This window comes from Pyrus communis, chromosome 14, assembly GCF_963583255.1.
Source record: "Pyrus communis chromosome 14, drPyrComm1.1, whole genome shotgun sequence".
NCBI classification, from domain to species: Eukaryota; Viridiplantae; Streptophyta; class Magnoliopsida; order Rosales; family Rosaceae; genus Pyrus; species Pyrus communis.
Window position 1 is genome coordinate 4,242,448 of NC_084816.1, and position 14,329 is coordinate 4,256,776.

Genomic DNA, 14,329 nt, shown 5'->3' on the forward strand with positions numbered 1-14,329 from the left:
GCATAAGCAATCAAGCAACGTTGTTTGAAACAAAACCAACAAAGATAATTCTGATCGAATCGGTGTTCGTGTGTGGACAAATACGAATCAAATGCATATTGCATAAGCAGGCAATGGTAGCATCCAAGAAATTAATGCGCGCGCGCACACATATATCTTAATTAACACAGAACAAAAGTTCCAATATTATTCCATCTAAAATAACCCAAAGTTTAAAGCTTTGGAGTCCAAAAGCAATACATAAAAAGACACCAGAAAAAAGGAGACACAACGAGCAAAACGAACATTTTACTTATTCAAGCCAATCAATAACCTAGATAATCAGTTTCATATGAAGAAATGCTCCTGCTACTGTTTCTGCTCATTGAAGTTCATCACATCTTTCATCTCTTGATCCCCATCCTCTGAGTTCATCTTGTTTTTATCTTTCTGCTGCGGCACGGATTGGTCTGACCTCGCAGGTTCCTGCCCAGCCATCGTTGTCAGCCCAACTGGTTGGTTTTGGTTTTGTTGCTCCTCTTGCGCCACAGTGACCTGCTTCAGCTTATTGGCCTCGCTTGAGCTTTCTCCAACTTGTTATATATACAAAAAAGAGAAAGAAAAAGGGGAAAAGTTAATCTAAATGATTTTTCATCAACGGAGAGGGGCTTTTGAACTTAGAATCGCTTCTAATATTGAGAAGAGAATCAACTCTGGACTAAGAAGAGTTGGTACGTAGCTAGCCGACTCTTAATTATATACGAAAAGAGAGTGAGTGTTGAAGTCAATTCTTTCATGCATGATTAAGTTGTGGTCTGAACTTTGAAGTGCACATGATATACATTCTGCTGTAAAGGAACGACTACATCCTGCATGTTTGTTTTTAATTTCTTTTAGAAAACCTCGACAGTATGGAGGGAGTTCTTCATATGTACTGCCTAGGTCTCTTCTGGTGCTATTTCCAAATATTATCAGGTAAAGGTTCGTGAATCTTTGATGTGCCTATCTTAACTATTTCACTCCTTTCGTCTAAACAGTGATGTGTCCAATGAGTACAGATATCTCCACTCTGGCTACCTCAACTAAAAAAAGTGAACCCGTCAATCTAACGACACAAAAGTATTTACACTAAATGCGAGTCTAGAAAACGAAAAGAAACTGTTGCTACTAGTTTCACTCGGCCATTCTTAATGATAACAGACTAAAAACTGGAAATTATGCGAAGACGTCGTGTTTATGTGGGTACTTATGAACATAGTTTCTTTTATCTTGTCAAAGAAGACCCATCCTTGAAAGCATGGTATGTTTTTGCTTTGTGTATACCTCTTTTTTTTTTTGTCGAAAATGCCTTCGACGTTGATAATCTTTTGTAAATGCTATTATGTTTTTTCTTACTAAGCTTGTGAGGTTATTACTGTTTTTTTTAACAAACAAGTAAAATTATTCAAAAATTAAAACGTCAACAGCGAAAAAGGTTTAAAGATCAACCCTTACTTAGATATGTAGTCCCCCTAAACATGTAGTATCCTAAACCCCAAATATGTAGTATAGCATGAGTATAATTAGTTAATATATCCGTACTTAGATACCAATCGATAAGGTGATGCGTGCGACATATATTATTTATAACACATAATACGCTACCATATATATCTAGATATTATTCCAAGTTATTGAAATCTGTTAATGCCTGTAGTAGACCAAGGAAAATGTACAAAGAGGAGAGATTAATTACAAAAATTTCAGATGAAGGACATTTAACTTGCAGGTATCCGGCTAGCTAGCTACGTTATATATTACTTGATTTTCTTTTTTACCTTTTTCCGAGTTTGAAAAGCCCATCTTTCCAGGACCAGACTGATTGAAACCTGGAGTTGGCACCATCAACCCTGCATCTTTCTGATTCACCATCCTGCTGCTTGCATTTGCGCCGGCTTGTATGTTGGCCTTTTGGTCTAGCAGTTCCCTCAGTCTGGCAACCTCTTTTTTGGTCGCTTCAATTTCAGCTGCCAAATTAAAAACATACTTCTCATTGTCAAACATAAACTACATGCTATATATATAGCACTTCGAAGAGGCTCTATCGTCCCATTTTTGGTACAGTAGAACGGGATTCCGGCTAAGAAGGGGCACGTGTGTGTCTAGCTATATAATCAGTTTTACCATCTTTCTGTATCTTGTCGTTGTTGTAAGCAGTTATTTTTCCGTTCAAGGACTTCTGCTCCATTTGCAGAAATTGCTTTTGGTGCGTGTAGAACTCCACTTGAGGAGATAAAAAAGCAATTTGACTCTATGTACAGACAAGTAAAATATATCAAATATTAATTAGTTTTTTGGAAGTAAATTAAGTATAGCAAATATACACATTCTAAAGTCGAGTAAATAGCGAGTAAAATAACTAATCGCCCGACGGTTATTACCTCTAGAGTCTTCGCCTTCTTTTCCATTTCCATAACATATTGAACCTTTTTGAGTCTAGATTTCTGAGCGGAAGCCCGGTTTGATATGATCCTATAAGAAACCATCAAATATCGACGCAAAATGTTTTGATTATACATGATTATTATATTATTTATATATATAAACATTTAATAAAGATAATGCACACAAGAGTATGGTTACATAAACCACGTATCCTGACCACAAAAATTATATTCGTACCACACATTTGTATTATTTTTTGTACTGGTAGACTCTAACTCTATTAGAAAGATGATACAAATAATGAGTAGTCAATACCATATGAGTGCGTTTGTTGCACCGGACTATCTCTGGATTATCTTCAGGAACTAAACATGATTGACTTTGAATAAACTAAACTGGATTGACTTAGTGGAATAGTTGTTACAGTATCAGACTAAGAAATACGATAATTAAGAAACTCTAATATTATTTTATTTATTTCACAATTATTAATACTTTATTATTAATCCCCTTTTTCTGCATCTTTTTCTCACTTCTCCGTCCCTTTCTCTCACTTTTTTTTTTCTCCCTTCTTCGTCCCACTCTCTCCCTCTTCCTCCCCATATCAAACCTCGCCGGATGGGCTCCCTAGAAAATTTTCCCGTCAACTCCCTCTTGATTCCTCTTTATATCTCTCTCCTTCCTTCCTCCCTCTCTCCTAGTTACATGCTATTCGAACAAAACTTTAATGGCCAAACCTATTTTTTCAATGCGTTTTCCGACCAAATATCGTTGAATTGGACGAGGTTAGCAACACCAACAAACTCCTCACCATCCCTGGACCTAGATTCGAGCTTTGCATGCTCGAATTTGTCACAAATTCAAAGAAATCCAAACAAGCCGAGAATTTCAGACCATTTTCCAGCCACCTCCAACCACGTTTAGCCTCCTTCAGGTATAATCCCCCACTCCCAGCTTCAATTTGGGTTTTATGTGAAAAATGGTTGTAGAAGCAAATCTAAAATTGGTCGGTCTTAGCTAGTCCCATGGTTTTCACGGGGGTGTCGCTAAGAACCGCTAGTCCTATAGTTAGTCGAGGTAAGTGGAAGTTAGTGTCATTAAACTCAATCCCTGCAGGTAGCAACATAGGACTGGACTAACCTTTAGTGCAACCCAATGCAGTAAGAGTTAGGCAGGGCAAACAAATGCCCCTATAAGCCATTAGTTAGCCTTGTCTCTCACCGATGGAGGACAAACTGTCCACACATATTCAACTCTTAACACGCCCCCGCGTGGGTGACGCATGAGCACGTGTGGTCCTTTGGGCTTTCACACGAGGGACAACTTACTCTGATACTATGGTGAAATTGGAGTTCCACCGTACAACCAATTGGCAATATAGAGAATAGCCTAAGACTATATATGCCATTAGCTAGCCTTGTCCCTCACTAATGTGTGGGACAAACTGTCAACACATGTTCAACTCTCAACATCTTCCTCTCTTAAACTGGGACCCACATGAGCATAATATACACAAAGGTTTTTTTAGCCAAAATCGTATCTGAGATTGACATAACTCCTCACTTTAGTCACTGAGACTTGAAATCGATAGAAGTGATTATGAGTTTGTCCACAGTCAATGATTTTAGTCATTCCGTTAAATAAGGATCAAAATGAGAAAAATACCCTCAATATTTGTCAAATCATTTCAACCATTGTTTGTTAAATTCAAGATATTTTTGTCATTTTAATCCTTATTTAACAGAGATTTTTCACTGAGGACCAAAAACTGATTTACAATGGACAAACTCAAGAACTAAAGTGAGGAGTTATGCCAATATTAGAGATCATTCTCACTAAAATGCCTATATACACAAATAAAACTACTCTGTTAAAGAGACGGTCAGCAAAAAAAGGTGGTATAAACGACATTATTTTTCTGTGAGCAACATATTAATGCATACAACCAGCGTTACCGTTTGAGTTTTCTTGAATCGAAGGACTCAGCGTCCATGTTGCCACCCAGTCTGACCTGAACTCCATCCACAAGTAGAATTTTGCCTTTGTTAATATCCTTATCCTGATTTCCAGCATCAGCATGGTCGTCATCATCACTATCAGGGCCTGAGTTCTTGCGATTAGCATCCATCACAGCTACGACGGAAGCTGTGTTGGTCCTGTTGGCAACAGCGGGGTTATTTGATGAGGGCTGGAGAGGTGGCTTATTGGCATAAGCACAGCTGCTACTTGAACCACCAATGCCAGAAGAATGGTTCATCAAGTAAAATTGGTTCCACACTTGAGATGAACCAGCTGGAGCTAAAGCAACATTGGATGGAGCCATCTTTGAAAAGGGTTTTTGTTCAGGAAGGTTCGTTGGAGCCGTCATTGAAAAGGGTTTTTGTTCTATGGGGCTATTATTATTAGGCCATGATCCTAATCCATCATAGAAGCTAATCCTTTTGTTTGGCTCCATAACTGTTACTCTCACTCTCTTTCTTTTCCTCTCTGAGCAACAAGAAATGCAAAAGAAGACGCGCACAAATAATGTCCTTATAAAGGGAATAGGAGGACCTTATGTTAGAGAACAAAACACCAGAAATAAATGTGTACACTTAACCCGTACACATTTACAGACAAGCAGGAAACTGACCAAATATTACCATAAACACATATCTCAAATTTGGCAAGTTTGAAATATATCCGAGTAAATTACAAAACTAGCCCTTAAAGCCTTCAGAAATCATGTTGGATGGTTGGTGGATTGGGTAGTTTTGGTCAATCTGTACATCATCGTTTCCTAATTTATTAGAAATTTCTTGACCGGCGGCGATTATACACAACCTCCTCTCAAGTTTGAACTTTTTCACTATTTTTTTAAGACACACCTAATTGATCCCTGATGCTAAATGCAGGAGAAGATATTGAGGCGAAAGGTATATTGAACACTAATCAGTATAGGGTAGCAATACTGAGGAAGTCAGCCAAATCGTGCCACAAGGACTCGATCGATACATGGCATGCACTCTGAATAAATTTTAAACAGCAAGCAAGATCCTAATAAGTTACTCGATAGCTTTCAATCTTGAGGATTAAGAACAACAATAACAAAGTCTTTTTCCACTAAGTAAGTCGGCTATATAAATCCTAGAACGCAATTGCGCTCGGTTGTATGAATTGTACAACAACAAAGCATTTTCCCATTGAGGATTAAGAAAAATTAATAAAAAATGTACTTAAAAGAAATAGCTTGATTGAAAAATGAAAATAAATTCATAGTTAAGTAAAGCATCGACTCAAAGAGAACTCTTGTTCTTATAATTAAAGACTTATCAAGCTCTACATTCCTACACAAAAACTTGGTTTGAAGTGAAGCTTAAGAAGGAAACATGTACATTGAGAACAGAAAGCAAACAAAAGAAGATAAGTTTTTATCTACGAACGAATTAAGCACATAGATTAATAGAAAATATCCAAAGAAAATCTTGTCACTTTTTTGTTGACAGAAAAAGCATTGATTGAAAATGTGTGTGTGCATATACGTAAATTAAGTTATTCCGGCCATGCCTGTGGGAAGATCGGATATAGTTTGAGAAAATAGATCTTGAAATCTAATATTGTTTGATTAATCAAGGAGTTACACTGTTTTCTTTAAAGAGTATTATATAGAGTTATATATCTATTAAAATATTCTGTATAAAGAGTTATATATCTATTAAAATATTCTATATAAAGAGTTATAAACACCATATACATGCGATGCTAATGAGTCTGATATATGAAAGTTACAATGGCCTAATGGGAAGCAATAGAGAACATGTAAAGTTACGAGAGAGAAATGACTGCGTAGAAATCATTATTAACTTAATTTTGTGTTTAAACTTGTTATGAAACATGTTCAAGGTTGGAAGGTTCTACTTTTCTAGTTCTCGTCTTTTCCTTAGGCAACCAGAGTTCCCTTTTGATAATAACGTAAATTTTTTTGACCAAACGATGTTATTTACACTAAGGAGGAGGGGGTCGACTAGCCTCACAATGGACTAGCAATGTGGTTCAAATTCAATTTTGGCGAGAATCGAACCTAAGACCTCTCAATTACAAGTGAAGAGGAATACCATTAGACCATAGTACTAAGGGGTAAATTTTTATGTGGTTCAAACTAGCCCATGTTGGGGCTCATGCTAGTTAGGTATACTAGCGAAGCCAGGAATAGTTTGAGAAAGGGGAGCAGCTTAGAGGGATAATAGGTTCCAGAAAAATATAGACAAGTAAATCCTAAACATCAAGCGAATCATCCTGATGACATATTTACAAATCCGTAATTGGGCTATACTGCAACTAGTACATCTCAAACACAAACAAAAATAATGACAACCCCTAACCAAAAGAACAAGACCATAAAAAACATCATATACAAAGAAACAACATAAGACTAAATTAATTAGACTAAGAAGGGTACCTGGAGACTAAAAGAATAGAGGGAATGCATATAAAATCAGGAGGTGAGTTTTCATGAAATGCTAAAATGCAGATCCAGCAGCCATTGACATGCCCTTGAAGCACTTGGAAAGCTGGAAATTTCAACAATTTGAGAAGCGGCTTAGGTGGTAGCACAATCACAGTCACAGGAATCCATGATAAGGGAGAGAAGGAGACCATGGGATTATGGGGTAAAAAAAGTAGAAAACGGAACAGTTTCGTGCAGGTCAGAGGAACCAGAGAGGCGAATTCTCGCTCTTAGGGTCAAATTTCGACGACCGAAAGTGCAACCGCACTCCTTGCTCCTATACGGCTTCGCCACTGATTAGGTATATGGGGACCAGCCTCGAGCTAGTTAATTACTCGCATTTCGTTAAAATGATATGCCTAATAGGATAAAGGTTCGAACAACTTAATTAATTATGTTTTAATTTTTTATGAAGTACTCTTCAATTTGTTCAAGCTTTACTTATCAAATTGAGAAATGATAAACACACCATTTTTACCCTTTTATATACTTTTGTTAGTAGTTTTCATTTAATTTGTACAATTCGATGACTATATAACTCGTGGGTCAAGTATTATATCGCTTACGAATCTCAGACCCCGCGTACTCCTCTTTAGTCCAATTCTCTCCCTATCAATTTGGGATAAGGGAAAATTTAAGATGCTGAAATCTATCCGGAGCTTATAGGTTTCAACTTTGCTTACCAAAGGCACTAGTCTCACCTTCGATTGTGAGGGATTTGAGGCCGATTTTCGATCCATGCTTGCCAAAGATATCTGTTCATATTAATTTAAAAAAAAAAAAAAATAGGGGTTGATAACTTCCAACCTCCTAATATAAATAGTGAGCAACTACAAAAAAATTATTAGACAACTCGTTAGATTTATGCGTATCGAATTGATCAGCTAACGAATTAAGAGTTTGAATTAACATAGATTTGAAGAACCTAGTGTTACAGGATCCTGGACTGTTGCGGATTATTTTCTTTTCATAATCTGCTAGCTAGTTAGTTTTCAAGTAGTAGTAATGGTTTGAAGGGTGAAGTGCCTTTAGTCGCTGAACTATCATTTCAGTGAAAATTAGGTTTTTGAATTATTTTTTCGGTAAAATAAATCTCTAACTTCATTAAAAATTGCCAATTTCACCTGTATTATTATATTCAAAACTATTGTATCTAATTTTTCGTCAACTTAAGTCACTTGACACACTTTAGAATGTAATACTATTATTTTCTCGCCAATAAGCCTTTAACATTTTATATAAGTTGCGACTCTATCGTCTAATTTACCCTCCAAAGTTAACTTGCACTATTCTTATGAAAACTACCAATTTACCCTCCAAAGTTAACTTCATACACTAATTCTTTATGAAAAAATATCAATCTACCCTTCAATGTATATTACATGCAAGTAACGTGACTTAAATTGACAGAAAATTGAATATAGTAGCTTTGAATATAATATTAGGAATGTATTGACAAATTTTTATAATTCAATGACTGATTTTTCTGAAAAAAATAGTTTAAGGACTTAATTTTCACGGAGGTAATAATTCATGGACTAAATTGGTAGTTCACCCATGGTTTGAATATTCTCGTTCCAACGTAACTAGAAGAAAGAAGGAAAAAAAAAAAAAAAAACAGATTAGTTGGGTACAAATTTCATATTAGGAAATAGAAAAGAGAATTGTTATTGGCACTCTAAAAATCTCATTTGGCACTCCAAACTTTCTATAATTAGAAAGAGAAATACACTTAGGAGGAGTGAAAAATGAGATTTTTTAAGTGCTAATAACCCATAAAAAAATACACCATGAAAATTTATTAGGGTTCATGCACCTTCCCAAAAAGTCCAACCTAGGAATGTCTGGATTTGTACATATCCTTTACATGGAATCTTAATTAATTAGATATAGTATATGTCCTGGAGGAAGGAAGAAAAACCAGTCTTTATCCCGGAGTCCCATCTTTCCTTTGGAGACGCCCTCCTCTAAAGGAAAGCACGAAGGAGGAAGACATCATAGGTATTTTAATTAAGAATTTACCTTGTATAAAAGAATTTAAGAACTTACACTGTATAAAAAAATTAAGAATTTACCAAATAAATCAAACAATGAATCTACCTGAAGAAATTAAGGTCCATTCATATTGACAGTCTGGTATAGTTACTTGGCAAATTAACTGTCAAGCATAAAAAGCATTTCTTTATTTATGCAGATTTCCTAATGTGATTAGCTGATACTATGTTTTGGGTCATCACCTGATCAGGTTATTTGTTTTGGTGCAAATGGAGCCAATCCAAGAAGGAAAGAATAAATTATTAAAAGGTTTACATATATAATACAAATGCCTAAAACAACTGTGGTAATTCTTGAAAAGTAAACTGAAAATGCGTAGGGTGAAACAAAATGATATCAAATGTAAAAAGAGGGGGAGGCAAAGTAGTGTTTGAAAATTACAAGTAAAGGACTAACATAACCTTCATTAATCAGGTTTTTATCTCTCTTTTTCAGACTTTTTTCACATTACTACCAATTCATAATACAAAAAGCTATTAATTGACGATAAAGTAACCTGAAAATTATACAAAATTATAATTAATTTTTTTTTGTCAATCTTACTTGAAGAGTAGACGTACCTAATGAACCAGTAGGGTTTTCACTAAAACATACATAATGGACAAGTAAGGTTTAAGTAAAAGGGCGACGCTTATAAGGCTCTCCGCTTTGTGCACCGGGGGAGGGCGGAGGGGAACGTCTACCATCCATAACCTTACTTTTGTTTATAAAGGGGTTGTTTCCATGATTCAAACCATGACATTCGGGTTGCAAGGGAGTAACTTTTTCGTTATGCCACGGTTCTCCCTCACAAGTAAGGTTTAACTAATTAAATAGTTTAAATTCAGCCACTAGCAATGAGTGAACACATTAAAACGTCTAAAAAAAAAAAAAAAAAAAAAAGCTGTCCATATTATTAATTTTTCTCTTTCAGACTACAAAAATGTGTTCACTGCTATAAGAAAAGAAGACTACGCAAATAAATTCCCGTGCACAAAGCATGGATGTGTATGTGTACACAAAATTAAACTACTACACCAAGCTAGCTAGCTAGAGGATCATGGAGTTTCACATGAACTTGTTGGCGGACCCATATGGGTTCTGCTGATCAGACTCATCAAAGTCATTGTTGATCATCTCCAGAGGATTCATATCCATATGATCATTCATGTCTATAATGTTGTTCATGCCATTGTTGTTCATGTTCATGTTGTACGTATCCGCATTGTTCATCATTTCCATATTTTTAATGTCCACAAAGGACTGTCCAGCTGCATGTCGGTTCAGATCATCAGTAGTTTGCTTCAGCACCACGGTGCCAATGGGGCCGGCCGGCTGGTTGAATTGATGAGCAACCCCAAGCCCAAGGCCAGGCTGGTTCAGACTCAAATTGGTCATTTGATAATTTGGAGGCCTGAAGGCCTCAGCTGCTCGTTGTTGTCGAGTTGCTTCGTAGAGCTGAAGCAACGAGTCCTTTTCTCCCTTCAATAAGTCATGTTCAGCTGCATATAACACCCAAGATTTAAGAACACACCTTTCTAATTGATTAATTCATATGTGATTCAAGAATAAAACTATTGGTCCAATTTCACGTGATCAATTAAGATAGTACAAATAGCTATATACTCGTACGCTTTATGTGCGTGCGTGTGTGTGTGTGTGAGAGAGAGAGAGAGAGAGAGAGAGAGAGAGAGCGAGAAACCTCTTTTGTAAATGTATTCGCCAGATTTGACATCAACCATTTGCCTCATTGTATTGTTTTCGGCTCTGAGCAGCATATTACGCTGATCAGCGAATTTGACTCTTGGAGCCTTGATAGCTACTTCAGTCTGCACATGAATATGTACACATAAAAGCATGCATGTAACAATTATTATTTTTTATATTAATTAAGTCATACACAAAAACTCATATATAATTAAGGAGCAAGTCGGGTTCACATGTGATAATTACTTGAAGTGCCTTCAGTTCGTTTTCGAGTTGCTCAACATAGCTTGCCTGCTTCTGTCGATACCTTTGTGAGTACTGTCTGCTAGCCAAAAGTCTAGAGAAAACAGATCAAATAAATATGTAATTAATTTATAAATAATTAAAAACAATACGAAAATGAAGGTTTCTAGGGTAGATCTTTACAATACAATGTTCTTTATGTTTAAGTACTTTTATGGAAAATAACTAAATTTTTTGGGGGAGGGAAATTGTTTGAGAGTGTAAATTCCTACATCGGAAATGTCAATGCTCTGCAACGCATCGTGAACCTGTACACTCATAACCAATTGTTTTTGGGCTAGATCCTTCGATTTCAACCAAATTAGCCGAAGTTCAAATTTCCAACGACCGATTTGATTTTCCAAAATATATAGGGAAAAGAGATCTAGAAGGTTAGATAATCAACCTTTTGAGCTTGTTCTGGTCCATGTCAGGTTCTTCAGGGGGTGGTGCAACTCCTTGAGCTTTGTCTAGGTCGCCATTGATCTGATGGGATGGTGGTGCCAATCGAATGCTGATAGAGTCGTCGTTTGAGCTCTGAAGCCCTAAATGTGATGATGGAAGGGTTGGGAGTGGTGGCATCATCATGTTTGTCTTCTCGTTGAATCCCTCCATTATTTGTATGTTTACCTAGAACAAAATCCAAGCAGTTGCCATAGAGTTAGTGAAGAAGAAGCTGCAAACTTAACCAATGAAACATAAAAAGTAAAAAGATCCTATAAACACTAACCTCACAAAAGAAAGAAATGATCAGAGCAAGTGAGCAAGCGAGTATTATTAGGGTCTGGGAGATGTCTTGGATAGGATCGAGCTTGTTTCTCTATAGATATCACATTGAGCTTGTAATTTAATTAGAGCAACCACTTTGTCACAACCCAATTAGGTTTTCTCATCCGTAATACTTTCCTATTTTGCAAGAGGACAACTAAAGATGATGTGCGATAGAATAATAGAGTTCCCACTTACAAAACATGAAAATTAATTGTTACTACTATTACGCGGCTAAAATGAATGTATGATAAAGCACTTAATTATAAGTTAATGGCTTATTATATCTAACCGGAACATATAACAATTTTCTATACATGCAAAGCATTATACTTTGGATAAAACTTAGGTACTCCTAGTAAGTACTATATATACTCACTTTCTGATTTAGCCTATATATTGTATACAGTAATATACACTCACTATCTGATTTAGCCTATTAAAAAAAAAAGTTACACGTTTCTTATTTTTTAAAGTAAAAAAAAAAAAATATGTCCATTATTTTTTAAAACAATAAAACATGTGCTAAAAAATCATTTGACAAAATCAAAAGGTAAGCATTCATCAATGAATATCCAAGTATTATCCTTATATTTCATGCTAGTTACGATCCACTCAGAATGTTCAATAAATTAGACTTCCTATGTATACTGATTCATGAACGGTTTATCTGGATGAAAAAAATCCAGATTCACTGTTTGTACAGAGTTTGATACAAATTCATTGTTCGTACAGAGAACATCTCCCACCTAAAATTCGCTATATATGCAAAATAAAAATCCAGATTCACTGTTTGTACAGAGTTTGATACAAATTCATTGTTCGTACAGAGAACATCTCCCACCTAAAATTCGCTATATATGCAAAATAATTTTGACATGACAAACAGTGCAACGCTTCTAACAACATGGTTCTAAAAAACTAGATGTTAGTCGGACGGCAGGCTGAAGCCTAGTGTCTAGACGGACTAACTGAATTTGTATTTTTTAACTAAATTTATTATATGATATATAAATAGGTGGATGTTTACACTAAAAAATTATACTCATTGAAAAAATAAATAAATATTTATTAAAGACCATAAGTTTTAGAGTTTTTTAAATAAATAAATATTTATTATAAATGCAATGTATTGTATAAATTTTAGAGTTTTTTTTTAAAGACCATAAGTTTTAAGCTATTATTGGGCCTTATTTTTTTTTTTTTTTTAATAAATTTGAAGTTGGGTTTGCTATAAATCTTCAAAAAAAAAAAAGCCACAAAACTTTAATTATAAAAAAAAATCTACTAACACTAGCAAACATTCGCCGCACCCACCCTATTTCTCTCTCAAATCTCATCTGTTGTTTCTCTCTTGTATCTCAATCTGTGCAGACTGCAGAGATCTCTCCCTCCATCCCTCTCTGGAGAGATCGTTCTCTCTCTCCCTCCCTATCTCTTTCCCTCTCTCTCTTTCACTCAGATTTCGTCAGGAAATCTGAGGTCGGTGACTCGATGCGACCAGAGGTGTAAGACGACGGGGAAAACAATGACTGCAAGTGCGAGAGTATGCGAGAAAAACAAAAAAGGACCGCCTAACACCTCCCCACTTTTGTCCACCAGTTAGCACCTAATCGGGACAGCACCTCACAGACCAGCTCCTAAGCGTCACCTAGGCCGGTTTTTAGAACATTGTTTAATATTGTGGATCACAATCATTGATTAGGTTCATTATTGTCTTATGATATGTTTGATTCAAATTCAGAGTATAGCATGAACATCTCATATTGTCACACCTCCATTCCCTAATGAACTGAGCTCCCTAAGTACCACCACCTTCATCTTCTCACAACCACGAACTCAAATTTGAGTTTTGCTTTGTGAGAAACCAAGTTAGAGGCCGATACAATACAACGAGCTCCGATGAGATTCCAATTTCTCGTCAAGTTCTCGCCATGTTCCAACGAAGGTAAGGCTTCTAACGACTACCAATCTCTTTCTCGTGTTGAGTAGTGTAAGATTTATGTTGAAAACGATGAGATTTTGATGCAAATCAAAGAAAGTTTTCTCCTTTGCAATTTCCGACGAGTTTTGCAGAACTTCGACGAGCTTTTCCGACTTAATCTCGTCGAGTTTGACAAGTTGGAGTAACCAATCAACCCACCATCATCCCTTGTTCAAAATTCAAGCATTTCATGCTCGGATCTGCACGGATTCGAAGAGATTCGAAATCTTTTCGGCCAGTTTCAAGCCATTTTCGGCCATCTTTTGGATTCCCAATAGGTATAATCTTATTCCTCTCATTTCAAGCTTCAATTTGACATAAAGATCGTGAAAAAAAGATGAATCTTTACCTTGTTATATCTCTGTGAAAAAATTCGGAGAAACACCGGGCGACTGACGGAGGTCAGCGGCGGCTCTGGTAACTGGCGAAAGGAAGAAACGACCGAATATTATGTATTTTGTACGATGTCCGAAATCTTCTAGAGTTGGGCCAACGACGACAATATTCTACCACCGACACGTGCGTGCGCATGACGGCTATCAGCCTACCTGTGGCGGTGTGTGGAGGCGCATAAGCCATGTTTTAAGCACTTTCAACTTCTTTTTTAGCAAACAAAGGGAATTTCAAGTCTTTCCTTGGTAATTACAAGTTTTGGGTAGTTTAAT

At 36.2% G+C, this 14,329-nt stretch overlaps 1 protein-coding gene across 1 annotated transcript; it reads right to left on the reverse strand.

The window, feature by feature from the left end:
* Window positions 1–348: 348 nt before the first annotated feature.
* On the reverse strand, window positions 349–4,726 carry LOC137715693 (basic leucine zipper 61-like). The gene is made up of 5 exons (XM_068455029.1): window positions 4,359–4,726; window positions 2,400–2,490; window positions 2,143–2,269; window positions 1,797–1,985; window positions 349–572 (listed from the first exon to the last, which is right to left on the reverse strand). Exons 1-5 carry the CDS (start codon window positions 4,724–4,726, stop codon window positions 349–351), a joined length of 999 nt encoding a protein of 332 aa, XP_068311130.1.
* Window positions 4,727–14,329: the final 9,603 nt, after the last annotated feature.